At 40.8% G+C, this 18,881-nt stretch overlaps 1 protein-coding gene across 1 annotated transcript; it reads right to left on the bottom strand.

Annotated features, from left to right (window-relative positions):
• Window positions 1-8,673: 8,673 nt before the first annotated feature.
• On the bottom strand, window positions 8,674-18,289 carry pkdccb (protein kinase domain containing, cytoplasmic b). The gene is made up of 7 exons (XM_042389458.1): window positions 17,581-18,289; window positions 16,628-16,768; window positions 14,729-15,000; window positions 14,280-14,359; window positions 13,863-13,970; window positions 10,016-10,192; window positions 8,674-9,673 (listed from the first exon to the last, which is right to left on the bottom strand). The coding sequence occupies exons 1-7, from the start codon at window positions 18,196-18,198 to the stop codon at window positions 9,567-9,569; spliced, it is 1,503 nt and encodes a 500-aa protein (XP_042245392.1). The 5' UTR covers window positions 18,199-18,289; the 3' UTR covers window positions 8,674-9,566.
• Between the last annotated feature and the right edge of the window lie 592 nt (window positions 18,290-18,881).

Genomic DNA, 18,881 nt, shown 5'->3' with positions numbered 1-18,881 from the left:
TCTCATATGTCTACAACACTTATCACACCATTAAAATATAATAAAACTAAGAAAACTGTTTTCTTTTCATGTAGCCTGCAACAAAACAAGGCCTAACTCTCTCATGACACACTCGCAATTACATTTTCAGAGCCACAGATGTTTTCCGTCATATTTTTCTTGCCTCTTCTCCTTATCTCATCAGTCTTTTGCAGATAACAGAAAGTTCCAGTGAACTTCTTATCCACTAGAAGACAGGTTGGCCAAAACCTGGCATTGTTCCAGCAAGATTCTGTATTTTTGGGGGGTCAGCTGTAGTAGCTTTTCATTCCTGTGAGGGGCGCTGGTGTCTCATTAAATAGTAACTCCCTCTCATAAGGAGAAATCCTTTGTTGTCTCCAGTTCTTTAAGTGGCCTGGATACCAAGAAATTTCCAGGGTCAAGCGACTCAAGACTGCAATCTTGACAACTTATGTTAATCTCAATGTTTTTTTTTTTCTTCTTCTTCTAAATAAACCAGGGGCCATGTTTATCAGTAGAGTCGCCAATGTCTACCAAACACAGACAGACAAGCACACAGAAAAGCAGAAATGAAGTTATCTTTTTAGTGGAGGGGTAGAGAGACAAGAAGTTAAGAGGCAACATAAAAAAGAAGAATCAGTGAAAACACCGAAGGAGGAAAGCAGGAGAATAAAAGACCACAGCCGGCTTCGGTTCTCCTGCTAAAGCCTTTCATAACAGAGGAGACAAAGAAAAGAGCTTGCCAGGCACTTCATAATTCTGTGCAGATTACTGCCCCACTTGTGCGTACAAATGTCCCTCAGAACATACTTAACGTTGTGCAGCTTTGACTAAGCTCACCGCCAACCTTTCCGTAAACTAGTTCCTGAATTACTTTTCAGCTTGCTCAGCTGACCCTTTGTCACTTGACTGGGAGGATTATCACGAGGGAAAGGTCCAGCATGTGATTAAGTGGGGTCAGATGGTATAGTTGTCCAGCAACACTAGTGTCAGAGAGGTTAGGATTTAGGACCAGGGACCGGGGTTATCTTGAGATTCAGAGGGAACACAGGGGGATGAGATGTAGGAGGGTTTCCTGCTCCGTTATCTGTCCTCAGGACCTGTCAGTGACCCCCCCCCACCCATCACAGCACCCCTGCCTTCACACCGGGGCCAGCTTTGCTTTGATGTTTGATCTCCAACTCTTGTTTGCAGAAGAGCTTGAGGGTCCTTTTGCAAACGTAACCCAAACCTTCACACCATAAAGGTCTCTTGACCCCTCTCGCTCTGGCAAACAGAAAGTGGAGCATCCACCACTGTGACTATTAAATGCAATTACTTCGGCTGAGGTAATAGACTACACAGTGTCCAAAATGGTGCCCAAATTATGCTTAATTAGATTGTTAAGTGGTTTAATATGAGTTTTTCGGGTTTATCTTGCATTGGTATTTTAACATGCACACAAGAAACCAGGTCACTGGGAAAAGTCAGGCAGAAGCAGAAAATCTGAGAAAATATTTATATACATCAATAGAGTGATGTTATGCTACCTGTTTGCTGAAGTACACACACCTTTAGAAGAATGGCATCAGCCAGTCACATTTACAATTTAAAACTCAATTCTGTAACATTACTTTTATCCAGCAAAGCACACTCAGGATGATCCCTCATTTTTAATAGTGTCATGTTACAATGAAGCAATGAGTGAAGAAATAAGAGCACAAAAAAGTGATAAAACAGGTTGTGAGATTAAAAGTTGCTACTTCAGCAAAAAGACACTGACAACAGTGAAAGGAACAATCAAGAGAAATTAGAAGCCATCAAATGGTAATAAAAGGTGATGAAAAAGTAGCTGAGAGTTTTACAATAGAACTTTAATAACATATGAGTCATTCTGATGATTGAGTATTGTGGGAAATGACTTTCCAACACATCAGACAAGTGAGGGCTGGAGGAACCTTGTGACGACTGGATTTATATTAAAAAAATAGCAATGTTATTATCCTCTACGCACAAAGAAGGCCATTGTGTATAAGACATGGTGAGTAACACCAAGAGTATAATGATAAACAGCATCAAAAGGTGGTAGATCATTATAGAAAGCAGAAAAACAAAGTTGGTTTCTGTATAATTAATAAGTGTTACATTTGTTGACCTTTCAACTTGAGCAACTTATCAAGCCAAATGCCAAAATATATCCAGTATGATATAATACATGTTAAATATGTGACAATCCGAGATGTAAATATGATTTTATATGATTATTTACAATTCTGAAAATATTTGGTTTAATCAGTTTAAGTGTTCAACATGTTAACTGACTTCTGAACGGTAATACATACACTATATGTTCTAAATCGCCAGCTTAACAAAATCGGCAAAACCATGTCATCAGCATAGAAATAAATGATGCTATCATGTAGGATTAAGGACATATTATTTATATAGGAAAAAAAATGGGACCCAACATGGATCCTTGTGAGACATGTTTGGTAATTTCTACAAATTCAGAGGACAAATTCACTAAATTTACACTCTTTGATTTGTATCTGCGAGTTGTACATGGTCAACTGTGTCAATCACCCTTACTAAATAAAAAAAAAGAGTGTACGGTGCTGCCTATTATTAAGCTACTTTGTCATGATACCATAAGAAAATGTTATTCTCTCTCCATGTTTAGTCGACCTCTACGGTAGCTAAATCTCTGTCAACTGAGATGTTTTTCTTTCTCTCCCCTCCCCTGTGTCTGGCAAGTTCTGTCTATTTTCATTGTCACTCTACAACTTGCTGCCACTTTCTCCAGTTCACATGTCCACCTTGACATCAAGTTACCTGCAGCCCTAATTATTTTTCCTGGGTATAGACTGTCTCTTTTCGCTTGTCTTCTAGCCGTGTTTATGTGTAATTAGACATGGCTGATTTAAACTGTTATCTAGTCTCTCAGTGTCGTGTACTTAAGTACAAAATTAATGCCTGTATACATTAAGATTAATGACGGATTTATTCAAATTAATTAGCCAGATGTTTAATATCATGTAGACATATAGACCTAATGAACATTTAATTATTTAATGTTATATATTGATGTAAATATAATTTCATCCTGATGTTTTGTTTTGTTGTTTTTCATCTGCAGATCAATTTTTGTGTTGTAGACACATACTGTAGCAGGTACTTTGATATTCATCATGTTATGCACATAAATGCAGTGTAATCTTTATGTGTTGATGTGTTATAGTGCTACATATTCAGGAGTCTCATGTTATTTAAGGTTTTAAAGCCTTTAAAGCTCTGAGAATAATATTAGAAAACTCTATTTACAGCCAGAATACCTTTAATAGAAGTCCTTTAATTATCATTATATAGTTTTTTAATCAATATTCATATTAGCATTTAAATGTAAATTTAATTATTTTGATATTAATTAATTGTAATTATGCAGGGTATAATTATTCAGTTTAAGACCTGCAGTTTAAATTTAAACCTGTGTTGTTTGGACTGCTTCATATCAAACAACAGTAATGTACTCATATACAAGAGTGAATTAAAATGTGTGTATATATTAAAATAAATCCCACTGATTTTTTTTTACAGGTGATAGCCAAAGGGGAACTAATATGTGTAAAAATACCCATTTAATGGCTGTATGTTAATGATCCTCCTATGGCAGCAGCAGTTGTGTATGCAGGTACTAATGAACTCTTAATAGTGTTAAATCTAACAGCCTCCGAATGATTCCACTAACTGTTTTATGACCGTGTGGGCAGAACCCAAATTGGGGACTTGTGGCAAAGAGCTGCAGTTCACGGCTCTCCACAGGTTTAACAACCTGAACAAGGCTGTTGAAACTGCACTTTAATTGTGCCAAAGGGAGAGAGAGAATACAAACAACTTCTGCAATTGTAGTTATAATCAGTAACTTAAGTTAATTTTTATCTAGTCATACCAAAAGTTTGGCCTATTCCACCCGGGATTACTGCTGTATACTGTATCCAACTTTAAAAATACAGTAAGACACATATAAAAAGCCAAAATAAAGACATCAAATAGCAGGAAAAAGAAAGTACTACTATTTATTCCGATAATAATTCTGATGTGCTTTTTTCCTTATAGGCTTATACTTCATCATAGCTGTCATGAGAAAAATTAAGAAAATGGTTAAACTTGTTTATGTTTGAAGACTTTGTAATCTTATCAAAATTAAAAGTGTTGAATACACTTTGAGTATAATCCTGTAACTCAGAAGGGTGGTCAGAGGATGTATTTCTAGTAGCCTAGAAGATTAACTATAGAGGAGGAAGTCTTCCTCTGCCTTGGGGCAAGAGACCCCCCCCCCGCTGGGAAACGACCGAGGTGTGACGGAGGGGATTCCTGAGCATGCAACAAAAGGCAGCCACTTTGATTTGAACAGCAGTGGTAGGCAGCAACACACACACACAAACCGCAGTTCCTGGTCCTCAGCAGCCCTGCCCTCAGGTCTCAGCCAGCTGAAAGTCAGGGGAAACTCCAGATGCTTCATAGAAGTTGTGGGCTGTGACTTGGAAGAAGAAGGGAATAGTGGAAGACTGGCAGGAGGAGGACACCGATGGAAGGTTGGAGTTGTGTATGAAGTGGAAAATTTTAACAGCAGCGGCGGAGGCCTAAATTAATAGTAAGGCTATCGAGGTTTTGGGCTGAAGGAGTGTTTCAGAGAGAGGGGAGACCAGCGGCAGTGCAGAGGAGGATGGGTGGGGTGAAAGGAGGCTCCAGAGCCTCCATATGATGGATGACTGGTGAGGAAGAGAGGTCTGTCTTTCTTTCAAAAGAAAAATGAATCGGACTGCTGCTGCTTGGATGTAGTGGGAGGGAATGCAAGGCAGCAGAACATGTGGGGATCTCATAACCAAAAAAGTTTTGCAATAACACCACAGACACTCAGACTAAACACTGAACACCACATAAATTAAGTATTTTCAGGCTTTTGTGAAATATGTGTTAAAGCTAAATGTGAATCTGCTGTTGCAGCTTGGTAAATGAAAAAATGAAAAATCCTTTAATTATCTCCGTTTTTGTTCAACACTGCAGTAATCTGTTTTATCATACGCCAGGAAACTATGCAGTGGGTCCATGGAGATGTCACTGGATACAACGCAGAGCTATTACACCTTTCAAGATGCTTCTGTGGCTTTAGTGGTATAGGCATAAACCTTTTGACTGGGGTTAACTTCAGGGCTTTTAAAACATGATCCAGCCACACCCCCACCCCAACGCAGACAGGCAGAAATGAAAACCTCTCCTCACACACACCTACTCGCTCTCTCTCCTTCAGGGCCTGCTAAAGCCATTATGGCTTTAAAAGAGATTGTATCGGCTCCAGGCAGACAGGCAGACTGACAAATAGTTAGTTAGATATACAGACAGTGTCCTGCAAACTAAGAGGCCTCTGTGCTGGGGACAGAGCGGCTAAATGTCTGGCTACTCTTCAGAGGCTCTCAGGTGTGACCGGCCGGTCTCTTGTGTGCCGCAGCCAAGGCGGCAGACAGGCACAGAGGTGTTCTGTGAGCCTGGAGTCGAGTGAATATCTGCTCTATCTCTCCGTCACAGGCTGCATACGTTCCTGCAAGCAGCTCAAACACAAGCCAGATCTTCTTTCCTGCAGAACTATGCAGGCTTTCATTGAGTTAATGCATATTTCTAGTCTGAGCCAAGGTCAAACACTTTGCCAAAGACCTGTCTGACACATAATTTCTCCCAGCAGCTGCGGTTTCAAACATTTGATGACTAACTTTACATTTGAATCAGAGACTTTAGCCAGACCACAAATGCATTGCCGTAGGATTTTAAGAGAGGATGATGGAGGCTTTGGTTCTTAGCTAAGTCATAGACGTCTTTCTCACTGTGTTAACACTGTTACATCGGTGGTTCCTTAGAGGAGCCTGAACTCCGCAGAAGAGGCCCTAATGTCCCCTCCCTGCACATGCACACATATGCACACACACACACAGACTCTTCCCTAAAATTGCTGATGGCTTGTTTTCATGAACATATATTATTTCCAGATGGAGGTCATGAATAAAACCCGACGGAAACAAGTCGGGTGAAACTGGAAACTAAAAAAAACAGAAATGGAGGGGTATGGAGCTGAGTAAAAAAACACAGACTTTCTCCTCCCCCTCTCCTTCCCTGAACCTTTAAAAAAGAGCAACTTGTCAATTACACGGTTAAAAACAGAGAAAGACTGTACCACACATGAACATGAGAACAGCATATGATCATTTTAAATGTTTCACCGCGATGCAAAAATGAAAACATCCCTAAACAAAATGTGACTTTCATAACAAAATAAACAAAAAGAGGCTCAGAGTAGCTCAACCTTCAAACCTCCACCCATTTTTTTCCAGCTAAATAAACAGAGTCAGGGGAAGAAAGGGAATACTTTCAGACTTAACTGAGAATACAAAAACTATGCTGTGAAGACCTCCTCTCAAACAACCGCAGGGGCTGATTCACCAACCTCAGGCTCTCCAAAAAACCTGAATATGAAGAAAGATGCATTGTTGTGCAGTGAATATACATCCAACTGAGTAATTTAATTAATCTATCAGTGTTCTGCATGCGTGATGCGCTTCAAAACATTTGAGCATAAAACAACATGTGCAAGCCTCAAACGAAGCCAGAACATCCGTTAGTTCTGTCAAAAACAGTGCCAAGACAAACCAGTCAGACGCCAGACGTTTTATTCTCTGAGCTGATGTGGAGGAGGATGAACCCCAGCTGGAAGCTTCAATGAATTAAAGCCTATTACTGAAGAAACTGGGATATGTTCTGTATTATCTTATTTGTGAGTAGCTTGTTGGAAAGTTATGGAACATGACCAGTTTACAGCTACTTTTAAAGGAATGGCTGGACATTTCTAGGATGATACACTGACTGTCAGATAAGGTAGATGAAAAGATTGATACTAAAGCTACAGCCATGAGGTGGTTAGCTTAGCTTAGTATAAAAATTGGACACAGGGGGAAACAGCTAGCCTGGCTCTTTATTAAGTTTAACAATCAGCCTACTAGCAGCTCTTACACTCACTAACAAACACATAATTTCACATTTGTTTTAGTCTGTACAAAAACCAAAGTGAACAAACAAAAAGTTGTGGTTTTGCAAATACCACAAATACAATATAGCTGGTTCCCTGTTTCCAGTCTTATTCTAAGCTAAGCTAACCAGCTGCTGGCTGTAGCTTCATGTTTACCATACAGACATGAAAGTATGGTATCCATTTTCTCATCTACTGCTCGGCATGAAAGCAAATTTCCCTAAATTTTCATCCTTTAAATGACTTAGCCTATATTAGCCGACCATTTATTTACCATCTTGTTGCTTTTCTAAATTACTGAGATATTACTGCTGAGTCCTAACCTACATATGTGCACTGGAGAAATAAAACAATCTAACAAGTTTAATGTTGATTTTTGTGTTCAGGTTTTTGTAACGATCTGTAGTTCTTCCAGTCGGATTTTAGGTATATTTACTCTGGCACAGATAAAACAGACAACTGTGGGGGATTCTTTCCCAACCATGCAACCAGTCCTTCTAGTCCGTCTTGCTGTGTTAACCCAGTGAGTTGGTTTGGTCTTATCTAATCTGACTCAGACTCCTTATCTCCATAATCAGACTCTAATCAGCCAGCTTTGTCCAGACAACAAGGGGCCAACATGAGGCAAAGAGGACCCTGAGGCCTCCCCAGTGTCTCAGCCATAAAAGTGTAATTTGTAGACAGGACATGTCCTTTCAAGTCAGAGGCAAAGAAGTCACCACATTCAAAGATATTTGTACTATACTTTAACTCTTGTAATTCAATTTTCCTCTCTTCATGGTTTAGAAAATGTCTTGGCGAAGATGTTGGTCAATTTAAACATAATTGAACATTAAAAAGATTTATGTTTCAATGTGACCAAGAGCGGGTAATTTGTTTCTTATTTGAGACTGGGTCATATGATCATCACCATTTAAGTTATTGATCGTTTCTGTCTTTACAAATGCAACAGGGAACATGTGAAGAGTGGGAGATGACAAGAAAAAAGTCTTTGGGTTGTGTCAGGACATCACAGGTATTTGGTCTGCTCTTTCTCTTCCACCACAAACTCTGTGACTGTTGAATCTTGATGCCAGAAGTCCTGACCTTACAAATACTTCTGTCTGCCACCCTGCACTCCTGCCCTTATCTCAACCTCACCAGGCTCCTCCTGGCAGGCACAGATGGCAAGCCCATTCGTGTGCAAACCGCAGATTAAGCTCCGATTGTCTTGATGACTGCCTTTGTCTTACAGTAATGCCCCCTCTCTCACCATGAGAAAGGGACGGTAAGTAAGCTCATTTACAAGTATTAATTAAGGCTCATAATGAGCCCAGCATGACAGGGCATTTGAATGCATTCCTTTGGTATTGTGCAAACTCTGCGGAGCTCTGTAGGTTTGCAGTCTCACCTATTCAGATGGGCTGCAGATTGTAGATGTGGGGGCATGCAAGCAGATAAAGGACTTAAACACACACACAAAACCAAGTCAGTATAGACATGCAAGTTTCACCTCCCCCACAGACACACACACACACGCACACACACACAGGGACACACACAAAGGTGCTAATGAGAAAAAAAACAGGCTGTTAGTTATAGTTACACTTAATACAATAAAAATGACCACGACAGCAAAAAAATAAGTAGAAACAATACATTTATAAAATTACAAATTGTAAAACTGTACAGTTACAATAAGTGAAGTATAAAAAAAACACTGAAGTGAATAATTTTTCATTGAAAATAAAGGTTTCACCCACAAGGTGCACATAAACTATAATGCACAATCATGTAAGAACAATTACATTTCATTTGATCATATAAATATTAATGAACTAAACACTATAAACTATGTTTACAAAAGTATGCAGGGACAGACTGCTCTGGAATGGTTTTAATCATCGTTGCTCATTGTTGATGTGTATATGCTTACATGCTTGTTGCCGTCTCATACCACAGCGCAGCTAAGCCAGGGAACCATGAAAGAACAGATGCAACCTCAGAGCATTAACATCAAAGTGTATTTGTATAAGAGCTTGTTTTCTTTTCTCGTCCTCAGGCTTCAAACGCCGAGCTGCAGCGGCTGTTCTTATTGCCTCTTTGGCTTAAAAAATCCTACTATGGTGACTCTGCCTTGCAACAAAAGCCAACACACATGGGAAAATAAAGACAAGGTAGAAAAAAAAAAAAACATGGCGAGGGCACAAGGCTCTCCCCTCCTTAATTGTACCTGAAGGGAAATCCCTTTAAATAGTAGTTGGCAGAGGCAGTGAGCTGGCAGGCAGATCAAACAGTCACTGAGCAGAAGCCCTATAAATACATCACATTCACTTGCCTCACTTCAAACGCCTTCTCCTCAGCCCAGCCTCTACGCTCCTCCTGCAAATCACAGAGCCGAGCTGCATTCGACATGTTTCCGAGGAGGACACAGTTCTCATCTTAAGCGCAACATTTTGCTTTGCTTCACATCGCCGGCTGCATTACCCCTTGTCCCACTCTGTTAATAACTCCAGAAACAGGCTCGTTCCTCACGTCACACTGTAGAAGTTTCAGGAGTTTTGGTTTTCTTCACATACACCTCCGATGTCCCATCAGGCACCAGATGACTGAAGCTGCTCCTGAAAGAGGCCAGGAGGCGACCTAAAAGCAGGAAAACAGATGAGAGGAAAATGTTTAACAAGTCAGCAACACTAACAAGGAACATGTTCTGACTTGATGATCACAATAACTATACATTCCTACTTTAAAAGCTTCATCAACAGATTAAAGAAGTAGCAGCTGAGTGTGGAGCATTTTCCCTGTTTGTCCATGAAACCTCTTTAATTTAAGTAGTACGTTTTATTCAGACTAGAGCGAGCTGGGAAACCATAACATTTCTCAGACTTGTGTATCAGATAACAGAGCAGAAGGGAGTGGAGAACTTGCAAAAAAAAAAAAAAAAAAGAAAAAGAAAGAAAGTAGTTCATTTGTGGCTTTACTAACCCGTCCAGGTTTTGTGTCCACTCAGACTGAAGCTGCTGCATTGAGAATGAGAATTACAGATGTACGCTGCCTCTCTGGCGCTGTGGACCGACAGCACGCAGCCTTGCTGGCTGTAGGACGGCCAGCAGCGGTACTCCACATTCCCAGAGGTCCCCATGCCTCGCATCATGGTGTAATCTAAACACAAGAGGAGGAGATGCCACTTCAATACAAGAGGCTACTGAATGATTTTTGAAGCACTCGCTGAGGATAAGATGAAAGTTGAATGATCCCTGCGGGGAAACTGATACAGAGCAGCATCGAAAGAAGAGAATTCAGATAAGAACAACAAAGAGGTTTCAAAGCTCCTACTGACGTAGAAGGAGAATTACTGTGGTTATGACTGACAGCTTTAAAAGCTTAAAGATATATGAACTCAATTCAGTGGTTTTACATTGATCAAAATGTCTAGTGGCCACTTGCTGGCAACAGCAGGATCCAGTTAGTTAAGTCTGGTGATATTCCATATTTTTCTTATTTTCAACAAATTCCATGAAAAGACCACAAACAACAATGATTTGATCCGACTAACTAGTATTATCTGTGTAGCCAAAGCATGAAAAAGCTAATTCCTCTGTGCCATAAAGCTCCACTGTTACCCAAAAAAAACAAGAATCAGTTAGAAGCAGCATGCAGGATTGGCCAACGTGTTTCTTCCTTACGATAAGCAGGAGCACTTTAATTTGTTGATTTGACAATAACAAAAACATAAAATATCACATCCTTTAACAAATGGGGGATGTGTTCTTGGCATGAAAAAAACTAAAAAGCAATCATTTAAACAGAGTTTTTGCAATGTCATAGCCCGGACACCCAGAAATATTTTCCTACATCCACATACTGTACATGTTCACAGTGTACTAAAAAAAAAAGATGGACACTAAGTTTATTAATTCTTCCTTCATTTAAACATATTGTTACCAAGAACCTTCTGAGTCCATGTTGGTCTATGTAAAAAAAAAAAATCTGTTTCAGTTCTTTCACAATGAACTGAAAAAAAAAAAATCACTTCACCTTTCTCCTCCCCAACATTTGTCTTACATTCATCATTATAATTCTTTCAGTCAGACGTCTTGTGGATCTGGCTTTAAATCATCTGCTGCACATTAGCAGAAGCCACGAGAAAGAGGCATGCACACATACGCTTGCACACACACACACATACACACACACACACACACACACACACTAGAACAGGACAAAAGCCTCGTCTGTGAGTCTGTATGGAGGAGGCACACTGTTACAAACTGTTAACCTTCCTAAATGGCAGGAGCCGGTGTGTGTCTGTGTGTGTGTGTGTGTATGTGTGGGTATTGTTAAGAGGAACAAGACACGAGGATCTGCCTTCTGGGTATGAGAAAAGGGAACAAGGAAAAGGAGTGTTTAGAGGATCCTTCTCTGGGGAGAGAAAAATGAGGCCTGTTGCGGAGCTAAAGGGTGGCTGGCTTCAGCTGTCGAGGAGACAGAGACGTATGAATATAAGCTCTTTGTGTTTAAGATGAAGGACAGGAAACTGTCTTCCTCTCATAATAATATACAGATTGTCAAACATATTTCTTATTTATTTTAGTGTCCAGAATCTTTTCCGCTTGACCTGTAGAGTTTACTTTTAAATGAATTCACTCTTTGTCTTTTTGCCTCACATAACTGAACACCGGCCCTTTTAAGAAACTTAGACTCAGCGCTCCTCCATCAAATCCCAGATGATCTCAGCTGTGGAAAAGTTACATCCACTTTACCAATGAATCTACATCTGTCAGCAATTTCAAATTAAGACTTGGGACCTGATAAGTGTCTTTCTCCCACACACACACACACACACGTGCACACACACACATATATTACTACAATATGTTCCTCTTGGCCTCTTTTATAAAGCATAGTTGTGTCTTTGGCTGCCATTCTGATTTTTTTTCTCTTTTTAGGGGAGACCTGTTAATGAGCCCATGTGTTTTTTAATACACAATTGCACAATCTGTGATTTTGTTTTTCTCCTCTGATTGTTTAATCATTTAAAGCGACAGTTCATTCCAGTTTCTACCGAACTACACCCACCAACCATTAGAGCAGATGCACGCTTCCTTCTGCGCGGAGAGACGGTTGGCGGGTGTAGTTCGATAGAAAGTAAATAGTTCCTATATGAAACTGCTGTCAACAAGGTCTGCTGACATTGCTGTTGAGTTTTTCAAATATATATTTTTTTGGTGCTTTGAACACCATGAACTAAGTGCCATCCGGTTCCATTGTATTCAAGAGAAGGCAGACAACTCTATGGCCTATATCTCCAAAACTTGGCAACTCACAACAAAATGACCTAGATGGATAAATAGCACTACAGGTAAAAGGAAAAATGTGTATTTTTGATTTTGGGGTGAACTGTCCCTTTAAAGCAAAAGGGATTTAAAAGACATTTTGGGAAATACACTAACTACTATTTGCTTTCTGCAGAGAATTAAATGAGAAGACTAATAAATATATATATAACCAGCCAGCAGTTGGTTAGCTTAGCTGTGCATAAAGACTGTTCTAGCTTTGTCCATAGGTAAAAAAAAAAAACACCTACTAGCACCTCTGGAGCTCACAAAATTCTCAAAAGTCTTGGTTTGTTTAATCCCATCAAAAAACAAATTTTTAAAGCAACTAGTTGTGATTTTAGGTGGTGTTATGTACCAGAATTTAGCGGTGCAGATTTTGTTCCCTTTGGATAAAAACACAAGGCTACAGTCAGCAGCTGGTTAGCCAGACAAACATGAGAGTGTGGTATACATCTTCTTATATTACTCTCGGAAAGGAATCTAATAAGCGTATTTCCCAAAGTTTTGAATTATTGCTTTAACTTTGGAAATAACTAAACTAAACTAAACTATAAAACGACAAAAAAAAGTGTGACCAGGCTTCTTCCACCACACAGAAACATACCCGTTTCTAGCTTAACCCACAATATGGAAAAATAATATCCAAACACATTTTTTGCAGGTCTTATCACACACACTCAGCAGCAGGGTTGACTCATTGCACCTCCTTGTTAAGCTAAAACATTCCTTTCTGGTGTCAGCCACAGCGCCCGGGCCTCTTTACCCTGAATCTGTGATTAAATTCACAAAGTGCTGCTATATAAACAGTCCAGCATCTGGGGGGATGGAAAATCTCACCACAGGAAGGCAACCAAGTCATTCTGTTATTAATATTTCATAGAGCTGAGAGGAACGGAGGGAGGGGGTGAGGGGTTTGCAGTGGAGTCGTGGCGAGCTGAAGGGAAGAAAAGTGAAGGACTTTCGGTGCTTATATGGAGAGAATACAAAAGCGAGACGGTAAGTTTGAAAAAAAAAAAAAAATTTACCCTGTATGGATATTCTGAAATGGAAAAAACTAGGTGTAAAGTAAAATTATTCTTATTTAAATGAATGAAGGAAAAAGCATGCAGGAAAAAAAATCTCTAGGTGACTTTCCTGAGAAGCAAAACTCTCTGTGTGTGCCAGTCCCTGTACTGTTTTTTTAAATGAACGCCGACTGTGCTTTCTGAGCCAGAGACATGCAGGATTAATCCCACTTTGTTGGTTTTGTCCTCTCATTCCAGCTGCCTAATAAACCTGTCAAAACAGCCGGAGCGGGAGAAACACCCACCTATCCCCCCCCCTTCACTTTTTAAAGATACAAAATGAAAACAGGGGTGTAGACTGTCTGCCTCTTTCTCTGAAAGTGGATCAAAAAAAAAAAAAGGGCTAGGCATTCTCTCCGAGGAGAAAGGGGTCTACAAGAGAGCCCACTGTACTTTATAAGAAGCAGCTTTCATTCCAAAAGCTCTTACCTCTGATTATTGATGGAGGCAGGTTGTCCAGGTGCAGGCCAGACTTGTAGAGGAGGAGGATGTGTTCAAAGGCTTCCAGCGTCTGATTGATGTCAGCTTTCAGCTCCCCTAGACACACACAATGCATTCAGTCTGGTAAACGAAGTGACTGAAGGCATAAAGTAATAGTCAGCCAATATGGATGATTTGTTTTCTCCTCGCTATGCTCTCCTGTCTAATCCCAGCTGTGTGATTTCAGCAGATAACAACTTGTATTCATTACCTTGTTTTACATGTCATGAAGCATCCTGTTGAGCTCATTAAATGAGGCACTTAAGGAAAAGGGCATGTCATTACACAACTACAATAACCGAATGATTTGCTTTCTGATCTTCAATAGTTAACATCCTGTCATGTCAAAACGTCTCTCATCCTCACCTGTGGAGTTCATGATGTGGTCTACCAGGTGTGTGAGGCCAGACGGGGCCTGATGAGGCAGCAGGTAGGTGAAAAAATACCTGGGGCCAAGCAAAGACAACTCAGTCAGTCAGACAGAAAGACAGACAGACAGACAAGCCCCGTCACATAGTCCCCACAGAACATGACTTGTCTCACACTGGTGTTAAAACAAACACAAGTCCATAAAGCTGTCAAAAATCTGAAGGCTTTTTAAAGGGAAAAGACTTTTTTTTCCACTGAAACTACCAATTTATTCATCACACCTTCTCCATCAAAACCACAAACTTCCAGCTGTATGTCTTTGCTATCAACAACATTTTAGGTGTCAGCTGAGCCTGTATTTAAGCAATCAGCCGTGCAGCCGCTTCACACTCCATCATCAATCGCACATTTATCATGTAGTAAAACTGTCACTTTTAGCTTTTTACCTGTAGGCGTTGTAAATGTTCATCTTCTCATTCAAGCCCTCACACACTCCCTGAGCCGAGCAGGGCAGAGTGAAATTTCTGTGTGGAAACTGGAGGGAGCAGTCGGCGTCTGTCTGACACGCAGTTTCCTCTGCACTGGCGTCGTCGAGGTCTGTGAGCTTTAGCTCACCCGAAACGGTAACAAACTGCCGGGGCTGGAAGTCCAGCAGAGCCACAGAGCCCAGTGGAGACTGGGACAGGAAGTGGAGGAGCCTGACCAGGTCCAGACAAACCTGGGAGGAGACCAGACATGCCAAAACCTGATCAGCTGGACTGATGATTTATTTAAGAGCACTGAAACTTAGTCACGGAGTAAGATCATTGTAACTCCAAGAAACTTGTAACTAGTAGTGAAACAATTAGCTGATCAACAGAAAATTAATCAGCAACAGTTTTGATAATCGATTAATCATGCAAGTCATTCATTGGTTGCATCTCTCCAATGTTAGCATTTGCTGTTTTTTTGTTTTTTTTCCCCATTTAAAATTAAATTCAAATGAAATATTTTTGAGTTTTGTACTGTTGGTCAGAGAAAATTAGGGCTCTGGAAACTTTTTCACAATTTTCAGCGATGTAATAGATTAAATATTAAATTGATAATTAAAAAAAAACAACAACTAAATGATTATAATAGTCTATAGTTAAAGCCTAACTTTTAGCTCCAATATTGGGTTTAGTTTTTGTGCTTTAACTTTTAGGAACAACAAACAAAACAAACAAACAAACAAAAAACCTAAAAAGTTGGAATAACTGAAAAAAATTGTGGTGTTCAAGCTAAAACTGACTTGTTTTTTCCTGAAAATGTGACATATTGACAATATAATTAAGTTTCATTATATAGCTAAAAATGGTAAAATATAAAAACCTCCGGTCTCACAAAAACACGGTGCTGGTGGCTTTTAAGACTTTTCACCAACCACACTTGCAAGCCATTTCCTGAGACGGTTTTTATAGTACTCTTTAAATCCTATAATAAAAAAATAAGTGGGCTACTAAAAGGAAAATAAAGGCATTAGCAACGCACTGACAGAGCATGAAATGACTGTCACACTACAAACATAGCTGCAGTGTTAGGTAATGCTCTGGGTCTCCTGGACGTCACTTGGTGGGATCGAAGTGCTGTAAAAACAGGGGTGGGTGAAACCAAACACCCCCGGATTACTGTAGCCTGCGCAGATGCAACGTAGCTGAAACTGAAAGAGGCCGCCCAGCTCGAGGGGGGTATTATGAACGGCTATTTGGGTGATGTTGCATGAGGCCCCGCAGTTGACATGATACTTGCAGAATTTGTTATTACACTTTCTAATCCAAAAACAGAAGAATGCGTGTTCTGACTTCTTTTTTTCTCTCCCTCCCACTAATTCTCTCTCTCTTTCTCTTTCATTCTCTTTCAAACACATCCATGCGTGAACACACCCACCCACACACACACACACACACACACACACACACACACACACACTCTTGGATCCCTGGAGTGTAAATTCAGCCTCTGTTGACTCCCACTGTGAGCATACCTGCGATGAGGTTGAGCTAGAGCTTTGTGTGTGTGCGTGTGTGTATATCAGATGAAATGACATTCCTAGCCTGCAGTGGATTAACTCCAGGACCCATCTCCATTCCAACCATGGCCTGATCAAATACACTGAGGGACAGATGTCAGACCTCCAGGAGTTTCAAATGTCCGCCTCCCTCGTCTTTCATTCTCCATCTCTTCTGCCAAGAGGCGAGGGCTGCACATGTATTACGTGCAATATGTGTGAGAGACACAGTCGGCCTCCCAGAGTGCAGTGTAGTGTAAAGGATAAAGCACAGAGCATGTGTATTCAACAGCTGAGAGCAGTAGTATATCGTGCTTACCCTGAATCTGTCCTCCCAGGGGCTCTGGAGCAGCTGGATCATCTGGAGAGGATTCCCCTGCTCCAGAATGACTGTGACTCTTCCTCCCCCTTGTCCTCCTCCTCCCTGCCCTCCTGCATCTCCTGCACAGTGACCTCTGAGCTGCGGGTTGGAGAATAACGGCGGTTAGTCGCAGTAAAACAGAGCCAGTGTGACTGCACTGTCTGATGGAATACCTTGCAACTTTTTGCTGATTTTAAAACTGCAGAAATTAGAGAAAGCAACAGGCTAAAGTGTCTTAAAGCTCTTGAACGTAGAAGTAAGCTGCAAGGACATGATGTTCTGCCAACCTTGCTCTCTCCGGCGCAGACTTGTGACAGTAAAATCACATTATCCTGCCAAGGGAATGAGCCCTATGAAATTAATCGATTGAGCTGTTTTGGACACACTGCTGTCACACAGTCGAGGAGAACTGCTGGATGTGAGAAGCAAACCTATCCGTTTAGTTTCAAACTAGTTCTGGATTGGGCCATAATGGTTTGAGTGAATAAGCGCTAGGGGTTTCAGATGCAACCAGGGATAGTAGAGAGGACAGAGGCACATTGTCTGCTCTTGCAAAACTGTACCCAAAAAGGTCAGAAGAGGGTCAGTGAATTTAATTAAATTACATGGGAAGGTCCTGCAGAGCCAGGGAGGCTTTTCATGCAGTTCACTGTGTGCGAGACAAAGGGAAATGTGAGCAGTGGGAAATTCTAGAAAATTTTAGTAATATTCACACAGGATTTTTCCTATAATGTTTCTGTTGTGCTTTAAAGTGAGCAGGAGTTTTGAATCTCTCATATATTCCTTAACTTTGCAATTAAATTATATATTTTCCATAATGTTGCTTTGGCATTTGGACAGTAAAACTTCTCAAGTGGATAAAAAAATAGAGTTTAAATGAATGCACAAAATGAAGGCAGTCAGCTCTTTACCTTTATGATATTTGGATGCTGCAGTCTCTGCAACAACACCATTTCTTTCTTCAACTTGTAAGACACGAGCTCACGGCAGCCTTGAGGGTCTTTAAAATCCTCCACACACTTTCCCATATCTATGCCCTGCTCATTGACCAGTTTTAACGCCACGGGCTGACCTCCAGCCAAATTCACTTTGACAACCAGTTTGGTGTATCCAGAGCCGAGGATCTCCACCGCCTGCATGTCCACCAGAGAATCACAACCCATTTCATCCATATGCGCTTTCCTGGAGCCATGTGTGATTTCATTCCACAGATTATAATCCAAACTCGATTCTAGTGCTTCATCACGTTGGGAAAAATGTCGACTTTCCCCTGGTAGTCCGTTTTCATCATCATCATTATCGAATAAAAGCAGCGGGATAATTTCTTTGCGCCTCTCGTTGAGTTGGGAATTCAACGCCCCGCGGAGCGACGCAAACTTCTCTTCATCACCAGCAAGAGTTGCATTGGAAAAGTGAGATATTGTGGCTCCAAACTGCTGCACGCTGCTAATCAAGAGTGACACCAGAATAGAAAGCACCACGAAAGCCAGGAGGGCAGCCGCGCGTAAAGAGTTGCCCATTATGGGCATTTTCCTCTCGTGGCACGGCTACTGCTGCGGGAAAAAGACGCACGGCCGCCGGCTGAGACGACCGCTCGCTACAAGTGAAAGGGCTTCTGACTTTCTGCAGGAGAAGTGATCAGCTCCTTGTTTCCACCTCCCCGGGAACTCCCTCTAGAGGTGTGTCCTGTCCGCTCGTAACTTTACACCCGCTGAACAACTTTGCAGGAGAGCTCGACCTCATGTTGTCACTCAGTCCGCATGTTCAAGCACTTTTACACAGCTGCCTTCACAACTGCAATCAGACTGTATAAAGAGATGCAACAGTCTGATAATATACTACATGTTGTATTGAACACAGACTTACACTCAAACAGACTTACTTTTTTAAAAAAAAGTTTAAATTAGAACTTACAATTTGATCATAAATAGCCAAAGTGGTTCTGTTTATATGCTGATTAACTGAGCTCGAAATACAATTAGTGATAATGTGATTATGTTGTTCCACATCAAACAACCAGCATGTATTTATTTTGCAGTGTGAAGGAGACACAGTGGGAGGTAGAGGACTGGTATCACCTTCACAATCTGTCCAACAGGTGGCAGCAGAACACCTTTTTATTCTCACCTTAAGAAACTGATGTGTTCAGAAAGAAATGGCACCAAAAAGTGCAATCCAATTTACACATAAACACATTTTTGTACTCCTTGTT

This window comes from Thunnus maccoyii, chromosome 16 (assembly GCF_910596095.1).
Source record: "Thunnus maccoyii chromosome 16, fThuMac1.1, whole genome shotgun sequence".
NCBI lineage: Eukaryota > Metazoa > Chordata > Actinopteri > Scombriformes > Scombridae > Thunnus > Thunnus maccoyii.
The sequence above is the reverse complement of the archived record's forward strand: the minus strand, read 5'-3'. Positions and strand labels throughout refer to the sequence as shown.

Coding starts and splice junctions, on each gene's coding strand:
- pkdccb (XM_042389458.1), bottom strand. CDS start 18,198: ATGCCCATAATGGGCAACTCTTTACGCGCGGCTGCCCTCCTGGCTTTC. Junction 15,001..16,627: donor CCTGGGAGGACAGATTCAGG/GTAAGCACGATA, acceptor GTCTCCTCCCAG/GTTTGTCTGGACCTGGTCAG. Junction 14,360..14,728: donor AACATTTACAACGCCTACAG/GTAAAAAGCTAA, acceptor GCTTGGCCCCAG/GTATTTTTTCACCTACCTGC.